Source organism: Heloderma suspectum, chromosome 10 (assembly GCF_057233095.1).
Source record: "Heloderma suspectum isolate Gila_16-S chromosome 10, 16-S_ref, whole genome shotgun sequence".
NCBI classification, from domain to species: Eukaryota; Metazoa; Chordata; class Lepidosauria; order Squamata; family Helodermatidae; genus Heloderma; species Heloderma suspectum.
This window is the reverse complement of record NC_139467.1, coordinates 10,304,598-10,329,543: the sequence shown is the minus strand read 5'-3', so window position 1 is coordinate 10,329,543 and position 24,946 is coordinate 10,304,598. Positions and strand designations below refer to the sequence as shown.

The following is a 24,946-nucleotide window of genomic DNA, read 5'->3' as shown; positions in this document are numbered from 1 at the left end:
TTCCCGAAACACTTTTGTTATTAGCAGTTTATTGGATTTTTTCATTTTTTAATTCAAGCCAAACAATAAACATTTCCCTCATCCTACCCTCCCTGTCCGTATTCCCTTTCCCTTTATGCTTTCTCCTCCTCTCTTATATCCTGAATCACTTTTTTAAAAATTGAAGGGCCTGATTGAAGTTTGGTCAGGCACATGGTTGTGCCTTCAGAAAGACAGGGACAAGACTCCTTCCATAAACTAGTTTTCTACTTATTATGGGCAGAGCATTTGAAATAGGAACAATCCATAAAAATTATGAAGACGTATCAATCCTGTTGGCTGTGTTTCTACTGCTGTAGTGTCTTTATTGGAATGTGTATATTTGGTGTTTAAAGATTGCTGGAAAATCCAGCAGTAATCTCACAGAAGGATCACTGAAACTTCCTCTGCTGGAAAAGAACAATGGAGAGACATGAAATTATCAAGGAACAACATGGCAAATGATACACAAGTTGTGGAAAAGCATCACATGGCAGTTCCTTCAATATTTTTCAAGGAGGGCCGAAATGGAGTCATAAAAGTCAAGCTACTGTATTTACTGACAGAAGAGCAAGAAGGAACTCCAAAGATGACCAAGAAGTTTTGAGTGACAGGTGACAGTTGAGGTCCTGCTTTGGGACACACAGACAAGGTTCATGGACAAGAGAGATCTTCATTTTTGGTCACTGCTGGATAGATTTCACAGTAATTGTGATGAGTCACCCGAAAGAGAGGGAGAGAGCGAAGCAAGAGACTGTGAGCACCAAACCTTTAAAATGAACCAGTAAGCAGATGTATCTTCTGACCCCGTTTCAATATAAAAGAATATGTCTTAGGGAAGGACAGAGAGTTGAGAATAAAATTAACAGAAACTATACGAGTTTGCCATGGCAGTGAAAAGATGCATTCCATTGATCTTGATTTGAAGACACCACTGACAGGTGAATCTGATGCAACATTGACAGCCATGCAAATATCCCAGGGGGACAGAGCCCTTGTAAAACTGTTATCAAAAAAGTAGTGGATGAAGAAAGAGGGGCTGCTGGATGGACAGAAAGTGATACAATATACAACCGTGCATAATAGAATAGGAGGCAAAAAAGTTGGAATTAGATCTGGATTAAGGAAGGGTCCAATGAAGACAGGAAATAGGACAGGTAGATATTCCTTTTCTCATGCTAATGTCCATCACCAAGTTAGAACTCACTTATGTAGCCCATCGATGTATATTATCCCTGCAGATACTCACCCAGTATCCAGATCTCCAGGACTGCAGACTGATCTGAAAGGGTCTCATTGTTGAAAGCCTCACAGGTATAATTCCCACTGTCATTTAAAGCCAGATTAAGGAGCTGGAAGGTGTCTCCAAGTTGTGGAGTCTTGTTTGAGTACCAAGTGTATAGTGCAGGTGGGTTGGAGTCAGCTTTGCAGGAGAGAATAAGGTTGGAGCCCTTTGCATAGTATTGCATACTGGGGCTGATTACAGGAACATCAGGCCCATCTGAAGGAAACACAGGAGAGTCACAAGTTGGGGAAAGCCAGTAAGCTTATAGAGGATTTAGATGCCACCTCAGGCAAAATGCATCAAGATTTGGATTGGCACCTGCCTACGTATTTGGCATCTGAAGTGTGATTTTGTTCTCTTAAGTTCAAAGAAAGCTGAATTGCAGATGGATGTGTCTGCTCAGAGAGTGTAGAACTGCTGGCTTGTGAGATTTAAACTGCCTCCCTGACCCCCCTTGCCCATCCATGACTTCTTTTACTTAGAGCATGCCTGCATTACAAATGTAAGCCAGTTTTATATCTGTGTAGTTCTTAGGAACCCTGTTGTTTTGAGAAGGGGACAAGAGGGGCTGTAACAAAGAATTCTCAGGCCCTCTCAAAACTACAGTCCTTGGTAGAAGCCATGACTGGTTTGTAGAGCCCCCAGGGAGTCATATTACGGACTCTTTTGTCACAGAGAGCAAAACAGGAAACAGTGGGTCTAAAATGAGAAGTTAAGCAAGCTAGGCATGTTGTGGGCAATATTTACATTTTTTTGTCAACCTGTTGTTCCTTGCTTTCGAGTCACTTGCAGGAAAAGGTGGCACATAAGATTAACTAAATGGGAAAAACTTAAGACTATAAGTCAGGAACCATCAGCATAGTCAGGCAATGGAACAAACGGGGGGGGGGGAGAGACACAGAGAGCGAGCGAGAGCGAGAGCGAGAGAGAGAGAGGCAGGCTGGGATTTGTTACTTTAAAGGATACCTAAAGTTTGGGGGATAACTGGTTTTGCTTACTGACAAATATGGGCGTGTCAGGTCTTCATCTGTAGATAGCACCTATCCCTCAGAGCACATGCTCTGCATGCAGAAAGTCCCAGGATCAATTCACTGGGATTCCCAGGGCTGAGAATGACCCCTCTGAAACTTTGGAGAGCTGCTGCATGTCACTGTAGACAATACTAAGCCAGACGGTCTGATTCAGTATAGAGGCAGCTTCCTATGGTAAACCTCCAGGGCAACACAAGAGGATGTGATCTCAAATGGTACACCTCTTGCCTGGGACTTCTATCAGCCTGTTCAAGAGAGGAGGGTGAAAAGGTCAGCTGAGGTACAAGGCAGGAGGCTCAGGAGATGGACATATTCTTGAGCCCTTAAGGGGAGAGGTGCGACTTCCAGGTGAAAGTAGCCTGGTAGCCTTAGCTAGCTCACTGTAGCTCCTTTCTTTTTGTCAACAAAGAAAAGGAAAGCTAGCTTCCTCGAGCGATTGCCTTTGGGAAGAAAATACTGTCCCTTTGAAGACAAAAAGTTATTTAAAATTTCCTGCTCCAAGGGGCAGATCTCTGATGCCCAGTGAGGCCAGAGGTGAAACAGCTGTTTTTGTGCATCTGAAAGGAGAAATAGCACCATTTGTTTTCTTGGGTTTTGTCAGGAAGAATGGGGCTGTAATGTGGGACAAGGAAGAGGTTAGATGTCCACACCACAGCCAGACAGGAAGGGATACCATACAGAAAGTTACACAAGTTGTACTAGGGAGAATATGGATATGGAGAAATTTTTCTCCTTCTCTCATAATACTAGAACTCGGGGTCATCCCATGAAGCTGATTGGTGGGAGAATCAGGACAGATAAAAGGAAGTCCTTTTTCATACAATGCATAGTCAAACAATGGAATTTGCTACTACAAGACGTAATGACGGCCACCAGTTTGGATGGCTTTAAAAGGGGGTTAGACCAATTCCTGGAGAAGGCTACCAGTGGCTACTAGTCTTGATGGCTATATACTAGCTCCAGTATCAGAGGCAGTAAGCCTATGTACACCAGTTGCTGGGGAACATGAGCGGGAGGCACTCATGTCCTGCTTGTGGGTTTCCTGTGGGCAGCTGGTTGGCCACTGTGTGAACAAAGGCTGGGCTAGATGGACCCTTGCTCTGATCCAGCATGGCTCTTCTTATGGTCTTATGGATTAGCTCAGTGATAGAGCATATGCTCTGCCAGTATGAGGCCACAGGGTCAGTCCTTGCCATTTCTAGTTAAAGATTTCAGCAGTCCAGAAATGACCTCTGCCTGTAATAGCGGAGAGCTATCCTGCTGCCAGTAAGGGCGGGCAGTTGTAGACTATATGGGCTACTGGTCTGGCTCGGTATCACACAGACTAGTCAATGTCAAGTTATTTTCTTTTGGGCTGATGCAGTTTCTAGAACTTACTCCTCTGTTTGGGATGAAGTGTACAACTGGCAGATCAAAATAAGGACATTACTGTGATCTGTCTATTCATCCTAGGGGTTTTGATAGAATTGTGGCTTTCAGATTTTTTGTTATGATATATTGCAATAAAGAGGCAGTAGCGGAGGGGGATTAAAATGAGAGTGTTCTGACAGCCCAGATCCAGAAGAATGGTGGATTGAGCATGAAGGTCATCATCTAAAAAGGTGTAAGTGCTAACTGTTCACATCAGGTTAATGTGTTCAAGAGAGTGGCCTCCTCTTACTTTGTGTATGTCAGTGTTATTGCTCTGGTACAAACTGGCCATACAGGTTCTGCTTTAAAAGTTATAGTCTTGCACTCTCCAGGTCCTGAGACAATTGCCCACATGCGCCATTCCCAAATTTATTTCAACCTTCCCTCAACTGCAAAACCAGACTTACAGAAAACATTCAACAAGTGGGTGGCATTTTTTCTAGAGAAGCTGTTGTTTCCATAGCAGGTGTAGACACCTGCGTCATTCCGGCTCGTTGAGTTGAGCATGAGAGTCTGGCTGTTGTTGCTCAGAGAGATGTGCTCTCCAACCTCCAGGCTCTGGTTCCCTTTTAACCAATAGTAGGAAACATTGGTGCCTGCGGAGGTGCAGTGCAGAACAGTGATGTTCTTCTCGAAGACCGTTTTGGGTCCTTGGATAGTGATGTTAGTGACAATTTCTGCGGAGAGAGAAAAGAGGGAAGCAAGTGGAGGAATGGGTGTTATCTGAGGGGTAGAGGCAGTGAAGCAAGCATGCTTCCTCATGGTAGCCAATTCATATTTGACGTCAACCTCCAATCTCCCACTGCCATTTAAGGAGTCACTGTGCAGTGTGATCCATTTGTCGCTGAGAGGTGAAACTCTGCTCGGTCCACTAAACTGTACAGCAGTGAGGTACAAGTCAATGGTTGCAAAGAACAGGAGCATGCATATGGAAATACTTCAACATAATCAAGCACCACTCTTGGACTGCAAGAGCTTGTTAATGTAAAATAAACATTCAGCAGCAGACAAATGCTAAAATGGAACTGGGTAAAAAAAGAAGACGCAGCAAAGCCCGTTGGTAGTCTCTGACATCTTAGCCAGATAATGGCCAACTTGTCAAAGATCTAGAAGGAAAGGGCTTGAAGACAGGACACATGAAAAAAGGAAAAATGCTGGGAACCTATTCACAATTTGTGTTGGTTATCCAAGTTGTTCAGTTGACAGGCAAAAATACATTGACAGGCAAGTCCAGAAACAGGGTCTGTGGAAGACAGAAGATCACAGTATCAGAGAACACAAGACAGAGAACTCAGTTGGACCTGAACAAAAGAAACTTCATGGTGCACCAAGAACCGAATTGGAGTGGTCATCATCAGAAGCCTGATGGAGAGGCAGTAAGTGGAAGGATATGAGGAATGTCCCATTGAAGTGAGTCAGTGCAAGGAATGACAGGTTACAGTCCAGTTTTTGGTCCAGATGTGAACCAGATGAACAACAGCCTACTAAAGACCATGGATTTAAAATGAGAATCAAAGAAAGAAAGGGGTGGACACCATCCACTGGAGGAAGAGACGGCAAAGAACCAGAGTGGGATATCAGAGCATGAGGTCCACCTGGTAAGAATGTTCAAACAGAAATGCAGGCATCAGACCACAATCTTACCCACATGTGGGACAGAAAATAATGTTCCCAAGATGACAGGTCAGAAAGGCAACAGGACAGTCAGAACAACCAGGCACTCATTGTATAGAATCTATACAATAGATGAAATATTGACTGCAAGTAGAAGATGGTTCAGGCACAGGTTGCCTGGCCTCCTAACCTGGGCATCCAAGCTACTCACCCAGGATGCTGACCTCCAGGTGGGTGTAGTTGAAGAGGCCAGTGTCATCGTTGGTGGCATTACAAGTATAATTGCCAGCATCATTCAGAGAGAGAGACCAAATCAGGAGTTGAGACGTGTTCTGATGTTCTAGTAGTTCCCCATTATGAAGCCAAGAATAATTTGCAGATGGATTGGAGTTGGCAGAGCAGGAGAGGTTAAGGGAGGACTGCTCTATATAAACTGGCTCCTGGGGTTCAATTATTGGCTCATCAGGCCCGTCTGGAGCAAACATAGGAAAGCCACATATTGGAAAGGGTCAGACTGCGCTGCTGGTAGCTGGCGCTACTCAGTTACTGTTATGCTGATGGTACAATATACAGCTCCTAGCACTTTTGTTGTGACAAGGTGCTGTCCCTGTGCAGCATTACTATGCGGAGAAAAATCCTGGGAAGTCAATGTCTAGAGAATATGCCACTTCTGCAGTGGTTGAAAACAACAACAGCAACAAAAAAACCCCCACAACAAGATATCGTCAGGACCACTGGGCTCTAGGTTTTTGGTTCCTTTTTGATAAGCTGAGCTTTCCTTTAGTATTCATTTTCTGGGGACCAGAAAGCAGGTTAGGATGGAGATAGCTCTAGCCATCTCTACAGTATTCTAGCAGGCCCACTGATCGAGGGGAAAGGGGCAAAGAAGCAGAATAATAATTTTTTATTTCTCTAAAACTTTCATTGGGATTAGCCTGACTGGCCATGAAAGCAAGCAAAATGGCTCACAAATTTGGGCAACCAAAAATAAATAGCAGATCCATTCTGTGTGGCTGCCTATTGGACACTGGACTTCTGTGCGTTCGCTAACAGCCCTTTGGCCTGCAGGAAATAAGCAACAGTTCTTGCATATTGCATGCAATATGCAATATTGCATATATTGCATATTGCATGCAATGCAATGTGCAATATTGCATTGCACTATCAATATTGCACTATCAACCTGCTAGGATAGTGGTAGGCAACATGGTGCCCATGGGCACCTATGCGCCCCATGCACCTTTCCTGGTGCCCACCAAAGTGCCTCTCCCCTCCTACCTTTAAAAAAATAATAACACATTTTCTTACAGGCAGCTGGGATTGCTCTGAAACAGGTTTCTGTTGGTGCTGAAAACTACGGCATTATTCAAAGGCATTATTCAGTGTGTTGGGGTTCAGACCCCACCTCTGCCTTGTAGTCATTCTTGTGGGCAGGTTACTTGTCCTTTGCTATGTCTCCCATAGCAGCTATTTTGTGGTGGTGCCCAGGACAATTTCTGAAATTGCTAAAAGCGCCCACGGCCCAAAAAGGTTGCCTGACCCTATGCTAGGATCAGAGGTTAGCAACAAAAGTGGTAGGATAGTTCAGGACAGAGCACAAAGTGAGGGGTCAAATCTCTTCCCTTTTCCTCACTTGGCGCAGCCAGCATACTCACAGCCTGCTGAGGCCAATATATCCTACCTATTTCACGAAAAAGAGGGAGACTGTAGCTCAGCTGTGACAGGCTGTGTGTACATTTCTGGCAGTTTCTCCTCCCCACTGAAGCCAGTTGTGATGAAGTTGACTAGGGCTCAAAGGCCACATTTTATCTGCTATAGAAGCTGGGCCAACTGATAAATGACTGTGGCGTGGGTCTGAAGTATGAGGCAACAGTTGGCTGCCATTCCTCACAATGTCAGATTAGACTTACAGAAGATTTCCAGCCAGTGAGGCTCACTGAAATTGGAAGAGAAGCTGTTGTTCCCATAGCAGCTGTAGTTGCCAGTATCATTCCTGGTGCTTGTATTGAGCATGAGGGCCTGGTTGTTGCCATCGAGAAAGATATGCCTTCCTGCTTCAATCGGTCGGCCTCCCATAAACCAGTAGTAAGATACCTTGGTGCCTAAGGAGGTGCAGTGCAAAGTGACAGGATGGTCCTCTATGGCACTAGAGGGGCCGTTGATGGTGATGTTATATACACTACCTGTGGGGATAGAAAAGTTGCAAAAGGGCACCATGTTTCTTGCAATGCAACCCCCCCCCCCCCAAACCGCTAAGGATTTTACCCATCTTGAAATCTATCAAGGAGAAAAGGAACCATGTTAAGAGAAACAGGCACCGGGCACAGACAGGTGCAAGAGATCACCAGTAAAAAACACATACGTTTGAGGGTGTGTTGTACTGGCATATGAGTTAACAGATAATTGTTTGGCACAAGACTTAGGACAGAAGGAAATAAACCCTAAGAACTGGAATTTGGTGAGCAACTGTTAGAGCCATCACCTCCACAGCTTGGAAAGACAGTAAAATCAAAACTAGATCTGCATTTATGAAAGGACTAATAAGATTGAACAAAAGATGCAATTCTTTCCATGGACATCAAAGAAGTGGAAAGACAACGGGGTGGGGGGAATCCTGGAAAGCACAGACCACATGCAAAGAATAGCTCTGGTCCATCGGCTGACTCATAGCTGACAGTATTTGACTTTGGATTTGCAACACTCCAAGGAGAGTGAGAACTGAGAGGAGAACAGAGACAGGCAGGTGAGAAGGTGCTCAGCTATATCCCCCTCCCCCGAAAAGAGACATCAGTGATGAGTCAGTGACAGTATCTCTTCCTATTCATGTGCTGGGAATATGGGAACATTCTACAAGGGTGCATCCAGGTGCAGGTTTTTTAGCCATCTGACATGGATATCCACGGAAGGAGTCTACAACTCCTGATCTTTCATTTAAAATGGTAAAATCTTTTTGTAACTGGTTTGTACAGAAATTTTGTTCCATCAGTGTCCATTTTCTTGTCCCTGATTATTAGAACTTAAAAAAAAAGGCAGAATTTCACTTTTGCATTTGTGAACCCATTCACCCCAGACACCTTAAGAGTCTCTCATGAGTGTTTCTTTCAGCAGAAGTGAAGCCTGGGCTCTTCATGATTCCGGGTCAAGGTGCCCCTCCCATTTTGATTTTTTTTTTTTTTAGCATATTGCATTAGACTTATTGGGGGGAAATATGAACACAATTATCCAAATGCCGTGCAATTATATCTATATCTATGTCATGATTGCACAGTTCCAGGAGAAAGGTATATTTATATAAGAAAGAAAAAATGGAGATTAATGACCAAGATTATTTTGTCTTGGAGATTAACCAAGACAAAAATTAAATGCATCCAGAAGGGGTGCACCGTGAAGAAGAAAGGATATGAAAGTAAAACCCAACCAGAATGGAACTGAATCAGTCACTGGATGAAAGCACACTGGGATCATCTTAACATGATAGATGACAGACCAATATTTGGAGCTCCAAAGAATGGATGTAGACAGAAGGCTTCAACCCAATGTGACAGCAAGGCACAACCAGCCAACAAGCTAGAGAAATATCAGAGACAGATTGCATTGCTGGGATAGTAGCAACCAACAGCTAGGCCACTCCCTGGCTACTCACCCACCACCTCAATCTCCAGGGTGGCATTTTCCATGTGGGAAGTATATACATGTGTTGCTTGGCAGGTATAATTCCCAGCCTGCTCCCAAGTAATGTCTTGGATGAGCAGGTCAGATCCTTCATTATGTTCCTTCCCATTGATGAACCAAGTATATTTTGCATCAGGAAATGAATCCGCATTGCAGGAGAGACTGACGTCAGAATGCTCATTGTAAATGTTTGTAAGAGGCTGGATCACAGGCATGTTGGGTCCGTCTGGGGCAAATACATGAAGCTAATATGTTGGGATTCAAGGTGATTATTGAGATCCCCCTTCCCTTCAAAACACGAAAGATTCCTTCACCAGAACAAGATGAGAGTCAGAAAGACAGAGTAGTTCTTAGAAACAAGCCTTTTCAGCTCTGTATTTCAAAAAAGTTGACAGCAGAACTTTGGGAGAAGAGAATATTGTTAGGTCTTCTCTGTGCCCCCCCACACGATCTATCTGCTCCTTCCTAGACAGGCATCCTAGGGATCTGTGTATCCCACACTTGGAAGATGTTATGATGATAGGCTGAGTGTATCTTCACAAATATACAGATCTGCAACGACTAATCTTAGCTGCAGGCTGCTGGCTTTTGTCACTGACACCTTGCTGCATTTTCTCTTTTACATACAATGAGAGATCCTGGGTGCTTCCCAACAGACAGCTGCTAGCGCTACCACTCTAAACACACGGTGCAGTGATTCTGTCTTTCCCTTACTGTATTTTTTGTGGTAAGAAAAAAAGGTGGAAGAAGCACTGGGAAAACACTGCAGGATTACAAACAGAAGATATCATCTGGACCCCCTGTAATATTCTGTGAATGCAACTGGGTGACTGCAAAATAAAAACCTCATCTGGAAGCACTGCCAGCGTGTCCCCTTCAGTCAATTTCTGTGCAGCCCCTGTGGGTCCAGCAACACCTTGAATTACATTGCTTCTATACCGGCTCTCCTTTTTTTGTTCCCTCTCTTTTTAATGGAGAATGCACATGATAATATTATTTAGTTGTTGCATTACAGTGTTTTCTGTGTTCTTTTTCTCTGCTTTCCCCACATCTGATTTATGATTGTGGTTGGAGCGGGTGGGTTGCTATAAAAGCCAATCCAGTATGGCCAGGCAAAGCGTTACTGAGGTTTTTGAGTGAAATGTTGCTGAATGAAACTTATTGGTGAGTGGATATTATAGAAGGACCTTGGCCATGGGGACAGTTGCAGCTGGATACTCCTGCACAATATTAAGTGCTCTCCATTTGAATTCCATTTCCAGCTAATTGCAGAAAAGCAATGCCTCAGCAGCACTAAAGGGCTCTAGTCCAGGGAAGCAACTAAAGCCAGACCATTAGTCCATCTAGCACAGTACTGTGACTGGCAATGAGTCTCCAATGGTCTCCAGCAGACATATTTCCCAGATCCTTTAACTTGAGGTGGTCAGAGATAAACCCTACAACCTTCTGCATGCAAGGCATGAACTTTACCATTGAGCCATGCCCCCCCCCCCCCAGATGGATCACAGCACGTGTAACTGTGATTATAAGGCAGAGCAGCCTTATAATATTGGAAGGTACAGAGGAAAGATGAAATAGGGAAGATCACAAACCCATCTTGAACTTTAAGCGGAAAGGGCAGGACTGAGATAACTGGGATGATCAGAGAAATGGCATCAGGGTTTAAGTTGGGCTCAGTCCTTGATCAGATTTTCTATTCATTGTCAGGGCTCAGCACCTAAACATGGGTACTTGGAAATAATTATGTTTGTACAAATAGAACTTGCTTAGAGAAGGTCATTCTCCTAGTTTTTGCTGGAAGCATTTCCAGATACTGATGTTCCTATACTACCTGTCCCCAGGAGAGAATTGCATTGACCTTTAGGTGATGCAATAAAAATGCCAGCTGGACTGACTGATTCCTATTCTACAGGGATATATAGGCATTTAGAACAGAATCTACAGGGCAGGACAGGAGTAATCACACACACCATCTGCTGCTGCAGAATTTACTCTGGGATGTACTGCAGGAAATGGCACATGATTGTCACTCATCAGGGACAACTCAGCCTATCTCGCTGCCCTTGGCAAAAGTTAATTGCCCCCCCCCCTTGTTTTGTGCAATGGGGATTATTTTTATTTATTTATTCCTTCATTTTAATTATGTATAATCATGCCTTTAAGAATATGTTCTTTCTCAAGGAGGCTCACAAGTAAGAAGACAAAACAATAAAGCACCTAACAATCCTTTGCTGCCCCTCAGTTGTGGAACGACCTGCTGGTTGAAATGCGCCTGCTGACCTCCTTGAAGGTTTTTAAGCAGGCATTAAAGACGCTATTCCCCTTCACGGATCACTGCCTTGTTGTGGCGAAGGGGCTTGCGTAACTCAGTGAAGCCATAAGCTATGCCGTGCAGGGCCACCCAAGACGGACAGGTCATGGCAGAGAGTTCTGACAAAATGTGGTCCACTGGAGAAGGAAATGGCAACCCACTCCAGTATTCTTGCCAAGAAAACCCCATGGAACGTATCACAAGGCTAAAAGAGATGACGCCGGAAGATGAGCCCCTCAGGTCGGAAGGTGTCCAATATGCTACTGGGGAAGAGCAGAGGGTATTTCCAAGTAGCGCCAGAAAGAGTGAAGCGGCTGGGCCAAACCCGAAAGGACACTCAGCTGTGGATGTGTCTGGCGGTGAAAAGAAAATCCGATGCTGTAAAGAGCACGCTCCGGGAGAGAGCGCAGGACAGGAAGGCCTGGCGTGCTATGGTCCATGGGGTCACGAAGAGTCGGACACGACTGAACGACTGAACAACAACAACAAAAAGACTCTATTATTCCGGCAGGCCTTCCCCTTTTAGAACTCTTGTTCGTTCTGCTGACTTTTGTATACTGTTTTAAGCAGTGTTGTTTTAAGCTGTGTTTTATTGTTGGATTTTTAAAAAAAATGTTTTTAGTTCAAAGTTGCTTTTAGTTATATGCTGTTGTATATATTGTCCATATGGATTTATGTAAATGGTTTTTAAACTTTCTACATTGTATTTTAATGTTTTAACTTTTGTAAACCGCCCAGAGGGCTTCAGCTATGGAGAGGTACAGAAATATAATTAATAATAATAATAATAATAATGCAGGAGAGAAGGATTGCGTTTCCTTCTCAGGAGTTTTTCCGACCAAATCCCCTTCCCTGTCTGGCAGAAGGAAAGGGCTTCCATTCTATTCTCTGTATGGAATGAAGCGAAAGTGGCTGCAGTCAGATAATTTTTTCTTAAGAATCTGAGGTAGCTGTATGCTTTCTCCCTAGGTAATTTCCCCCAATTAGTCAGGGGTCCCTGAAGTTCTGCTGGCCTGCACTGACAGTTGGGTTCAGCCGGCTCTGCCAGTCATTCAGTGCTTTTATGGATCTTTCATAGGTTGGGGGCATAATAAACACTGAAATGGATAGAGTTCATCCAAATGTTTGCATCTCTGCACAAACTTAAACCAAGTCTGCCTTTAGTTAGAAAAAAAATGAGTTGGTCCCAGATTTCAATAGGTTTACTCTAAGAAAGACTAACCCAACGGGTGTTTTTATGTGGGGGAGGGGAACAGGTTCTGAAGGCAGCAAAGAGCAACAGCTAATATGCTTTCCTACAAAACTAATAAGGAGCAGTTGCTTTGTAGAAATATGATGCACATTGTATGTCATATCCAGTAAAATTGTATTTACTCTTTGGATAATAAGGAGCTATAATGACTGTTAGGCATTATTGAGCCTGTTTTTCCAGCTCTGTGTTTAAAATAATGATAATGACGGGACCAGATACTATGACCAAACTAGGGTCCTAATAAGCGCTTTTGATGTCTGACTCATGTTACCCCACTGACACAGAGGGGCTGTCCACAATTTGCCAGGGGGAAAGGAGGCAATCCTTGTCTCTAGTTATGGGGGTGCTTGCATGTATCCCACATAAAAAAATTGCTGGACATAGTTTAAACTATCGTGGGAAATACCAGACTAGAGGTTATTACTGGGGTGAACAAGGAAGAATGCATGGCTGGAGGTCCGCCTTATGGCTACTAAGAACAGGTTTTTATTGTCATGGTGCCTGCCCTGTGGAATTTCTTCCCCATTAATATTAGTCAGGCACCCACAGTTCTTCATTTTAGGTGCTTGCTTAAGACATATTTGTCCTTTCAGGCTTTCCATGCAGTGTCATCCAGCAATGTCTATAAATGTTATTGATTATATGATAGTTTTATTTTTATCTTGTAGTTCTATTGCACACCACTGTTGTATTCTTTAAAATGTGTATATAAATGTGTACAAATAAATAAACACTATGGGCTAGCTGGACCCTTAAAAATCACATCTCCTTTTATAAAATCACAGCTAGTACAGCATGGCTCTCTTCCCTTCATTCTCAGAACAGCCTTGCTAAAATCCAGAAGAAGTCAGCTCCCTCTCTTGCCAGTGTCTATCAGGGCAGACCGTTAGCTCCTTCGGGCTCTTAAAAGTCTGCCCCCCCCTCCCCGGACCCCTATCTCTTCCTGCTTGCTTGGTGCCCTTTCACCCAAGGGAACAAGAGTTGCTGGTGCCAGCAGTCTGTGTCTGATGCCAGCAAATAGAACGGTCGTCAAGTTAATGAGAAATGAGCAGGGAAGAGAAAAACAAAACAGTGAGAGGGAAAATCCTGCTCAGGCTTCTTTGTGCCACCCTGACACTAGGTCCAAGTCCTCTGCCCCCTCACACTTCACATTAATCTCTTTGCTTTCTCATTGTGATCGGCCACTCCAGTTCCTGCCACCCTGAACTCCTGAAGCTATTTTGTTTCCCGACTATTTGTTGCCTCAGAATCTATTTAAAGTGGGGGAAAGGTGGTGGTGGGGGAAAATATTTCTAACCACGCTTAAAAAGTATTGGATGTTTGGCCAGTTTAACTCTCTATTAAGAGAACGTATCTGTCTGTCTCCTCAGCTTGAAACTGGGCTTGTTGTAAAGGGACCTCATAGTCAAAGTTGTCTTATAACAAGATTTCTCAAATCTCCCCTCAGGCAAGAGAACACAAATGGGTTCCCTGCAAGAGCAACATGCCAGTTTGGCCCATGATAACATATTTAAATTAAGGTAGAAACAAGGGGAGTTTGAAAGAAGCAGTCAAGCAAATTTCTCCGGCTCTGATTTGTTTCCTTGCTCCTTCCGCTGCCATGGATTTATGGTGCCTGAGTGAGACAGAACACCAAAGACTGCCTGCCCTCCCTACTCCATGGTAAATATATAATTAAAATGTTTAAAATACATCAGAATTGCCACTCTCTAGTGGCACCCAAAGTCTACCATTGAAGCTTGCCTTTTGGTAGATTTGGTCCTGCCTCCTTCCCAGACTATTGCTTCACTGGTTGGTGGGGAAGAAGCAGCATTATTCCCTCTAGTAGTAAACTCAGGTGGTGAGTGCTGATGGAACTGGAGCCAGAATGGGGCCACTGAGAAACAAGTGGGTGGGTTTCATCATGCCCAGGGGAACTCAACCAAAGGGGACGCGCCCCCCCCGCCCACAACAGCCCAATTCTGAAGGAAGGCATGGCTGGCTAGCAGAAACCCTGAACAGGAACACTCCTTTTAGGAGGTAAGGATACACTGCAACAATTTATTGTAGGTCCCACTTGCCTGGATTAACCTGAGGCAATCTATTTTCCTCCCAAAGCTTATCACTGCACTGAAGATGGCATCTTCTCAAGTGCGGAGCTATATATACACCCAGTATTATTATCAATAATACTAATAATTTTAAGGCACCTAAAAATCTACTAGTTGTGATAAAAAGTAGTTTGGTATCAGAAATATAAAAACAGTAGCTTGGGATTCTAAAACAACCAATGTCACACATCAGCAAAGACACGTTGATCTGCATCCTGGATATTGCTGACATGGAAAAGATACAACTATCAGGGCAATCAAGACTATTGAAGGATGCCTTTTTTCATCAAACAGACTGTATTTGCACTGCTGCAGCGCACACGAGAATTCTGATGTTCAACTTCAGGGGCTGCACAGTCACAGAGAAGACTGGGGACTCCATCAAAGTCTCCATGGGAGGCATTGCTGTACCAGATGCTGCCTATGAAAGGGAAAAGCCCAACAAGAGACTGTTTGCCTTCCAAGAGCCTTCTCCCCAGTTTAAGTACATGAGGAAAAGAGAGGACAAGAGAAATGACCAAAGTATCAGAGACAGTTAGCAGCAGAGCCTGGATGTCCAAACTTAACTCCTGAACCATTGGGACTGAGTTCCCAAGGATAAAGAAACAACATTTATACATTGCCAGTACAGCAGGCATAGTTTGACTCACTGACCAGATATAATACAGAAGATCCCTAGAGCCAACACAGAGCACTCTGAAGAACTGGAAAGAAAAACAGCCTTTTCCAAAATGGAAGCACCTGGCAAGAGGTGCAGATGCGACAGTATATCACAGGATAGGGAAGAAGGCAAGAACTGGGACAGGTCGAACTGATGATCGTGAGAGCCAGATACTCACAGAACACAATAATCTTTTTGATGTCACTCATTTCCATGGAGGCTGGATTGGACACTTTGCACTGATATTTCCCAGCATCACTGTGGTTAATGTCTTGGATGACAAGAGTCCGATTATTGTTGAATAGCTGGATCCGAGAGCTATTGTGGAGAGGCTCTCCATTCCAGAACCAGCTGACATTCACAGGTTTAAATGTGGTCTCGCAAGTTAGATTAGCAGAGTCAATGAGCTCAATGAGGAAAGTGTTTGGGAAAACAGACACTTTGGGCTTGGTCAGAATCTCTACAGGTGGAAAAGACACAGTGTTACTGGTGGTGGGGTATGTGTATATATAAAAACGGGTGTAGGCTAGTCCTGTAACCAACATACTCTGTTTGGAGTGCATAAAATTAAGTCCAAGGCATAAAATGTAGCAAAATGACCACAACACACCCAGAGGCAGCGCAACATTTTGAAGTTAGAGGGAGAAAACTCAGCAACTCAAATACTGGTTAACATGTAACAATAAAATGAAATCATTTATTGACCAAAGGCTGCCTTTTAAAGGAGCCCCAAATCTGGTGTCTGAAGTAGACTGCATCACTCTGCCTAATGTTAGTGCTGGCCCTGCTTAGACAAAATAAAGAAAAAGGGCAGCATTAAAAACCGTAGAACAAAAAGGGAGAGAGAGAGAAATGTGTTTTGATAGAAACCTTCCTCAGTGGCAGTGAAAAATAACAAACCATAATTCAAATGACACAATATAAAAGAGCCTCCCTCAACCTGGTACCCTTCTGATGTTTTAGATTACAACTCCCAGCAGAACCAGCCAGCACGGCCAAAGGTCAAGGATCGTGGGAGTTATAGTCCAAAACACCTGGACTGGTGGGTACCAGGTTGAGGAAGGCCAATATAAAATTACTCATTGCATAAACTATGTGTAAGATATATAATTTGAAGACAAAACTAAAAAACAATTACAATTATTGTAGTTAGCGGTTTTAAATTCTACTAAAGGTTTAGGCCTATTTCATTAAGGTGAGGCCTGCCTTTGTCAGCATTGTCACATTTTCAGCACCAGGGAGTAGAGGAAAATTGTTTCCTCTATTTCCAGGCATTTGTTGACATACGACGGACTGTTTAATGCATTAGTCAAACTGTTTATCGGTGTCACTGAAGCTTTCTTTGTTTTATGTAAAGGTTGTATTTTAATGGATACTTGTTACAGCAGTTTTAAATTTTTAGAGTTTTAAAATTTTTTTCTTTTTAGAATTAAAGTCTTTTTTTGAGAAAGGCGCCTAAGAAATGTTAATAAGTAAATATTAATAACAGAGTATGTTCCATGTTATATCGTGCATTTTACAGGATTAATCTAACAGCGCAATCCTATGCATGTCTACTCAGATGTAAGTCCCACGGTATTCAATGGGGCTTACTCCCAGGAAAGCGTGCATCGGATTTCAGCCTAAATTTTAAAACGAAAACTAATTTTGCTTACATGTATTTATTTATTTATTTATTTCATTTCTACACCACCCAATAGCCGAAGCTCTCTGGGCGGTTCACAAAATTAAAACCAAACAACACACAATAAAACAATTTAAAATATATAGAACATTAAAACCACAATGTAACAATACAACCACAATAAAACCTAGCAGCAGTGCAGGAGTTTAAAATACAGATTTAAAACAGCAAAGATAAAAATTTAGAAAGCTAAAATGCTAAAATGCCTGGGAAAATAAAAAGGTCTTCACCTGGCGCCGAAAGGAATACAATGTAGGCGCCAGGCGAACCTCACTAGGGAGCTCATTCCAGAGCTGGGGTGCCACAGCAGAAAAAGCCCTCCTCCTAGTAGCCACCCGCCTCACTTCCTTTGGCAGGGGCTCACGGAGAAGGGCCGCTGACGATGATCTTAAGGTCCGGGCAGGCACATATGGGAGGAGGCGATCCTTCAGGTAACCTGGCCCCAAGCCGTTAAGGGCTTTGAATGTTAACACTAGCACTTTGAATCGGGCCGGGAAATGGACTGGCAGCCAGTGCAGCTGGAAAAGTACTGGCGTAATATGAGCTCGCAGGCCAGTCCCTGGTAACAATCTTGCTGCCCTATTTTGGACCAGCTGAAGTTTCCGGACCGTTTTCAAAGGCAGCCCCACGTATAACGCATTGCAGTAATCCAGACGAGAAGTTATCAGAGCATGGATAACTGTAGCAAGGCTATCTCTGTCCAGATAAGGGTGTAGTTGGTATACCAGCCTAAGCTGATAAAAAGTACTCCGTGCCACTGAGTTCACCTGTGCCTCAAGTGACAGTTCTGGATCCAAGAGCACCCCCAAACTACGAACCTGATCCTTTAGGGGGAGTGCAACCCGCTCCAGAACAGGTTGAATATCACCTAGCTGGGCAGACGAACCACCCACTAACAGTACCTCCGTCTTGTCTGGATTGAGTTTCAGTTTATTAGCCCTCATCCAGTCCATTACCGTGCTCAGGCACTGGTTCAGAACAGCCACTGCCTCACCTGGTTTTGATGAGAAAGAGAGGTAGAGCTGGGTGTCATCCGCATATTGATGGCACCTCAGCCCACACCTCCGGATAACCTCCCCCAGCGGTTTCATGTAGATGTTAAACAGCATGGGGGATAAAATAGAGCCCTGTGGAACCCCATGGCACAATTACCATGGCACACAGCAATAATCCCCCAGCACCACCTTCTGGAATTGGCCATCCAAGTAGGAGCGGAACCACTGTAGTGCAGTGCCTCCAACTCCTAACCCAGACAACCTATCCAGAAGGATACCATGGTCGATGGTATCGAAAGCCGCTGAGAGGTCCAGGAGAATCAACAGGGTCGCACTCCCCCTGTCCCTCTCCCAGAAGAGGTCATCCCACAGGGCGACCAAGGCAGTTTCCATCCAAAACCAGGCCTGAAGCCTGATTGAAATGGATCTAGATAATCTGTTTCATTCAAGAGTGCCTGGAGCTGTCCTACAACCACCCGCTCAAGCACCTTGCCCAGGAAGGGGATGTTGGCCACTGGCCTATAATTGTTAACATCCTCTGGGTCCAGGTTACGCTTTTTCAGGAGTGGTCTAATTACCACCTCTTTTAAAGCGGCAGGCACCACTCCCTCTCTCAAGGAGGAATTTACAACCTCCTGGACCCAGCCAGACAACCCCTCCTCGTTTGATTTAATAAGCCATGAAGGGCAAGGGTCAAGCACACAAGTGGTCGATCGGACTTGACCAAGCACCTTGTCCGCATCCTCAGGCCTCAGTAACTGAAACTCATCCAATAAAACTGGAGCAGACGGTGCTCTGAACGCCTCTACCAATGGAACTGCATTAATGGTGGTGTCCAATTCATGACGAATCTGAGTGACTTTATCCTCAAATAAAGGATACTTGTTACAGCAAGTCACAGCAAACTTGTCACAGCGTGCTACCGAGGGTTCCACCGTCTCTCTCCCTGGCCCAGAATGTAACAGGCCATGAACCACTCAGAAAAGCTCCGCTGGACGACACTGAGAAGATGCAATGCTGGTGGAAAAGAACTGTCTCTTTGCCACCCTCACCGCCACAGAGTAGGCTCGATAATGGGCTCTTACCTGTGTTTGGTCAGACTCAGCATGAGTTTTCCTCCACCTGCGTTTTAGCCGTCTCCCCTCTTGCTTCATTGCCCTCAGCTCAGGGGTATACCAAGGAGCTGGCCGGGCTCTGCTCAGAGGGAGAGGGCGTTTGGGCGCGATCGTGTCAACCGCCCGAGTCATCTCTGCATTCCACACAGCGACCTGGGCTTCCACAGGAGCACCAGCCATACCAGCAGGAAAATCCCCCAGAGCCCTCTGGAATCCATCGGAATCCATTAATCTCTGGGGGCGGACCATTTTAATAGGTCCCCCACCCTTGCAGAGGGGAAAGGCCACCAGGAGTCTAAACCTCAGCAGGAAGTGATCTGACCATGACAAAGGGACAGATGTTAATTCCTCCACTTTCAGATCACCATCCTCCTGTCCAGTCGAGAACACCAGATCAAGCATGTGTCCTTTTATATGCGTTGGGCCGATGACATGTTGGGACAGCCCCATGGTTGTCATGGTGGCCATGAAGTCCTGAGCCGCCCCGGATACAGCGGCCTCGGCATGGAAGTTGAGATCCCCCAGGACCATCATCCTGGGGGTCCTCAACTCCAAGTCCGAGACCACCTCTGTCAGCTCAGGCAGGGAGTCTGATGGGCAGCGGGGTGGGCGGTACACCAACAGAATCCCTAATCTGTCCCGGGTACCCAACACAAGGTACAGACACTCAAGATCTGCACTCGAATGAGCAGGAAGCCTGGAGAGGGAGATTGAATTCCTACAGACCATGGCAACCCCCCCTCCCCGACCCACAAGTCGGTGTTGGTGCTGCACTGAGTACCCAGGAGGGCACAGCTGGGAGAGAGTGACCCCTCCCAGTTCCCCCACCAAGGTCTCAGGAATACATGCCAGGTCAGCCCCATCTAAATGACTGTGCGCATTACACATAATTTGCATCATTAATCATTTTATAGTATGTCATTCGAATTATGGTTTGTTATCTTTTCACTGGCAAAATGTGTCAGGCAATTGTCATTTTTATTAAAGTTCCTTATACATTCTAGCACTGTTTTGAGGCTTGCCTCTTGTTATTGTTGGTCTTCTGCCCCTCCTCGCATCAGCTGTAGGTTGTGACCATCATGTTGCCTGTCTAAAATTAGAGACATGCCAATAAACAAGAACCAGCATCAACTTCCTTCCCTGCCAAAGAAGGGCAGGGGTATTTCTCCAAGTTTTGATAGAAAAGTTAGCAGCCACCTTTTCACACTGAGCAGATTAGTGATTTAGACACAAGCACAAAACACAAGTACAAAACAACTGAACAACTTTCATGGAACCTGCCAGGTGTCATTCCCTTCGAAAGAATGTTTGGGTTGGTTCACACATGCATGTCCTTCATTTAATGACTGGAATATGATCACCTTCTTCCATGTATGAAAGGCTGTCAGAGACAGAACTTCCATATCACATCACTTTAGGGTGCAATCTCATGCACGTTTAGACTGAAAAGAGTCCTATAACTTTCAACATTCCCCAGCCAGCATGGCTGGCTGGGGAAGGCTGGGAGTTGTAGGACATTTTTTCTGTCTAAAGATGCATAGGACTGCGTCCATGAAGTGTCAGACCAAATGCTTTTCAATGGACTCGATTCACATCTTCAGCCACAATTTTCAAGTGTTCAGTAGTCAAACAATAAGAAATCAGGTTATGGACAAGATCTTACCGTGATTCACACATGCACTTTTTTCTACAGCTTCTGGAAGGTTATATTTACATTTAGATGCCTCAAATCCATATTTTACTGTTTATAGAACAAAAACTCACTGCCAAACAAGCAGATTTTTAGAATTCCAGTCATGCCAATTCAAGTTGTAACAGCTGGTATAAAATATCTGCACCCATAGCAAAATTTGACAATAGGCATTATTGTAATCAAATAGGTGAACTGCAGTATCAGGAATACATTTGGCACACAGTTTATTAGTACACAGAGGCTAAAATCCAGATCTCTATGTGTACGGGATCAAACAGGAAGCCACTTTCCAATTCAGCATGACCCCCTTTGCTAACCAAATTAAGAAAATTGCATTTAACTCTTCCTGGGATATGAATACACAACCTCTTCCAACCTGGGCCAACTCAAGACATTTTTGGTGTCAAAGATGGACAATCCAAAAGGCAATATCCTCTTTAATTAACAGGATATTAAAGGATATTATTAACAGAACAAGGTAACAGATTCTCCTGCATCCACCTAATTTAGAGAAACATCTCTTGTTTATTTAAAGGAAAAGACCATTATATCTTCATACAATCAATAATTACTGGAACTCATTTTCACAAGGTGTGGCAATAGCTGGTAGATGAGACAGCTTTAAAAGGGAATTAGACAAATTCATGGGAGGAGGATGGACCGGCTAACAGCTATTACCCTGATAGCTAAATGGAATCTCCATGTTCAGAGGCAGTATACCAGAGGCAGGTTGCTGGAAAGCAAGAGTGGGAGAGGGTATTGCCGTCAAGCCCAGCTTTAGGGCTTTCTGGAGGCTACTGGTTGACCACTGTGGGAAGCAGGAAGTTGGATTAGATCATAGAATAGTAGGGTTGGAAGGGGCCTACAAGGCCATTGAGTCCTACCCCCTGCTCAATGCAGGAATCCAAGTCAGAGCATCCCCGACAGATGGCTGTCCAGCCTTGTCTTGAATGCCTCCAGTGTGGGAGAGCCCACCACCTCCCTAGGTAATTGGTTCCATTGTCCTATTGCTCTAACAGTCAGGAAGTTTTTCCCTACGTTCAGCTGGAATCTGGCTTCCTGTAACTTGAGCCCATGATTCTGTGTCCTGCACTCTGGGATGATCAAGAAGAGATCCTGGCCTTCTTCTCTGTGACAACCTTTCCAGTACTTGAAGTGTACTCTATCTCCCCTCAGTCTTCTCTTCTCAAGGCTAAACATGCCCAGTTCTTTCAGTCTCTCTTCATAGGGCTTTGTTTCCAGTCCTCTGATCATCCTTGTTGCCCTCCTCTGAACCCTCTCCAGTTTGTCTGGATCCTTCTTAAAGTGTGGTGCCCAGAACTGGACACAGTACTCCAGATGAGGCCTAACCAGTGCTGAGTAGAGGGGAACTAGTACTTCCTGGGATTCGGAAGCTATGCTTCTATTAATGCAGCCCAAAAGAGCATTTGCCTTTTTTGCAGCCACACCTCATTGTTGGCTCATATTCAGCTTGTGATCGACAACAATTCCAAGATCTTTCTCGCTTGTAGTGTTATTGAGCCACGTATCCCCCCATCTTGTAACTGTGCATTTGGTTTCTTTTTCCTAGGTGCAGAACTTGGCATTTATCCCTATTCAATGTCATTCTGTTGTTTTCTGCCCAGCACTCCAGTCTATCCAGATCACTTTGAATTTTGTTTCTGTCTTCCAAAGTATTAGGTATCCCACCCAATTTGGTGTCATCTGCAAATCTGATCAGCATTCCCTGCACCTCCTCCTCCAAGTCATTCATAAAAATGTTGAAGAGCACTGGGCCCAGGACTGAGCCCTGAGGTACCCTGCTCGTTACCTCTCCCCAGTTTGAGAAGGTCCCATGGATAAGCACTCTTTGAGTCCGATTCTGTAGCCAACTGTGGATCCACCAGATCGTTGCTTCATCTAGCCCATTTTGAGCTAGTTTGCGCATCAGGATAGCATGGGGCACTTTGTCGAAAGCTTTGCTGAAGTCGAGGTATATGATAGCTACAGCATTCCCACGGTCTACAAGGGAGGTGACTTGATAAAAAAATGTGATCAGATTTGTCTGGCAGGACTTGTTTTTGACAAATCCATGTTGGCTTCGAGTAATCACGGCATGATTACTCATGCATCATTACACTGATGGAAGATCAGTCTTCCCCAACCTAGTGCTCCCCAGATGTTTTGGATTTCAAATCCCATCAGCACCCAGCCAGCATGATCAATGATGAGGAATCCTGTTGAGTTGTAGCCCAAAACATCTGGAGGGCACCAGGATGGAGAAGGCTAGATTAGATCAACTTTTGCTGTGATCTAGGAGAAATCTTATTTCCTTGTAGATTGTGCCACATTGGACAGATCTGTTCCTCCCTCTCTGCCACCCTGAATGGTGCCCAAATCTCACTGCCTGAGATAGCATCTTCACCTTGGAACCAGCTGTTTCTACCCATATTAGGGGTTTTGCTGGATCATGGCCACCAGGTGCACTCGCCATATATTTACCACACCACTTTCAATCCACTTTGGAACATTCTGTACCAAAGGTTTATTTATCTTATTACATTTCTATACCGCCCAATAGCCGAAGATTGGGTGCACATGGAGCAATCCAACAACCATTTCAGCATGTAGTCTACTGCAACACATACTCACTCCATCCCATTCTCAACATGTCACTTTGGCCGTGTCATTTAGCCATCCCCAGGTACTGCAAAGTATGCTAATCAGGTATTTTGTGAGCTTTGAATCTGAATCCAAGCTATCATCTTAACTGGTTCTTCCAAAGTTGGCTGATAATCTGGGAATGTGGTTAATTAACCAGAAAATCATGTTGCTGTAGATGGAAAATTCAATTAATGCCCAGAAACAAACATCCCACAGTGTGAAAAGGGATGTGTAAATGGGCCTTCTCTGGTCAAAGCAGGGGTTTCAAACTGGATGGTACCTCATTATTTCTTATTATTACGCTTATATCACACCTTTTTTCCTCTTGCGAGAAACCCAAGGCAGCTTACGTAGTCCCCCTCCTCTCCATTTTATCCTCACAATAAACCTGTGAGGTAGGTTAGGCTGAGAGTCAGTGACTTGCCCAAAGTCACCCAGTGAGCTTCATGGCCAAGCAGGGACTAGAAGTCAGATCTCTTGAGCCCCAGTCCAACACTCTAACCACTACACCACACTGGCTCACTGCAAATAGGAAAATAAGTTCTCCACTCAGAAGGATGAATCAAATGACTGATCTCCAACGGAGCCATAAATGGATCTTTGTGAATGTACCAAGCCTGCTCCAGAGGCAAGAGCAAATATGTGGTCCAATTCACACTCTGCTAAACTAGAGTATTGATAATGGGGCTTAGGAAGGATCCATGCAGAGTTTATCATGTGCTGAAGGGAACTTAACTTGCAAGGAACCCACCTTCACTGGACCGCTGCTCAACATACTTTCTGCCTCTTTGTAGGATCGCAGAATTGAAACAGCTCATGCCAAACTATATGGATCCACCCTGCCAGTTTGCTCAAATGAAAAGGGCTAGAGCAGCTACTGATCGCATCCATAGTTCAGTCATATCCTCCTTCAGTTCATTCCTCCTCACCACACCGCTTTATCACTGCACAGAAGCCTGAACATTTTGATGGTCCTCCAGTCTATCATGGGGGGAGACACAGGTCTATCCCAGCTGAGCCTGCCATGAAGACACCCTTCAACAAGTTTCATCAGACAAGACAGCCTACTGTGTCAGGAAATATGAAGCCTGGGAAAGAACTGGCCTGCCTTACCCCCACTCCCTTCTGCATGAGACCAGAATGATGGCAAACAGTCTCTCCCGTGTGTAAACATAAATATTTATAAATACCTCATATATTTGCTGCCAACATCCATTTGCTCAAAGGAAAGAACCATTTTAGATAGGCTCAGCAACAGATTACATTCTCCTGAATTAGCTTCCTTTCAATAATGAATCTGGGGAGCTCAAGGCACCTTTAGCAAATGGGCCCCCAACACACAAAATGCTGGCACAGTTCCAGCAAGTGTGAACCATATACCACAGTCACAAGATTCCATCCTTTTACTGCAAATTAGCTCACCTGGAACCCCTACCAGCTGCTGGTTCTGTAGTGTCACTAACATGGAGCAG

At 44.5% G+C, this 24,946-nt stretch overlaps 2 protein-coding genes across 4 annotated transcripts in view; both read right to left on the bottom strand.

Moving 5' to 3' along the window:
* The window catches only part of LOC146337657 (cell adhesion molecule CEACAM1-like), a 50,150-nt gene that overhangs the window by 19,733 nt on the left and 5,471 nt on the right, over positions 1 to 24,946 (bottom strand). For all 3 annotated transcript variants that reach the window (XM_084815038.1, XM_084815040.1, XM_084815039.1), the window contains exons 3-4: positions 4,152 to 4,421; positions 1,268 to 1,519 (exon numbers count right to left, since the gene is read on the bottom strand). In XM_084815038.1, the coding sequence (XP_084671164.1) occupies positions 1,268 to 1,519; positions 4,152 to 4,421 (522 nt within the window). The remainder of the gene's footprint in view (positions 1 to 1,267; positions 1,520 to 4,151; positions 4,422 to 24,946) is intronic.
* On the bottom strand, positions 5,517 to 24,939 carry LOC146337658 (cell adhesion molecule CEACAM5-like). Its single transcript, XM_084814433.1, has 5 exons — positions 24,897 to 24,939; positions 15,523 to 15,804; positions 9,002 to 9,256; positions 7,269 to 7,541; positions 5,517 to 5,830 (listed from the first exon to the last, which is right to left on the bottom strand). Exons 1-5 carry the CDS (start codon positions 24,937 to 24,939, stop codon positions 5,562 to 5,564), a joined length of 1,122 nt encoding a protein of 373 aa, XP_084670559.1. The 3' UTR covers positions 5,517 to 5,561.

What these genes read in the sequence shown, in the direction of transcription:
- LOC146337658 (XM_084814433.1), bottom strand. Translation starts at nt 24,939, where the DNA reads ATGTTAGTGACACTACAGAACCAGCAGCTGGTAGGGGTTCCAG. An exon ending in GCAGCTGGTAGGGGTTCCAG is followed by an intron (nt 15,805 to 24,896) that starts GTGAGCTAATTT and finishes TTCCACCTGTAG; the next exon opens with AGATTCTGACCAAGCCCAAA. An exon ending in TCACTGGCTGGAAATCTTCT is followed by an intron (nt 5,831 to 7,268) that starts GTAAGTCTAATC and finishes TGTTTGCTCCAG; the next exon opens with ACGGGCCTGATGAGCCAATA.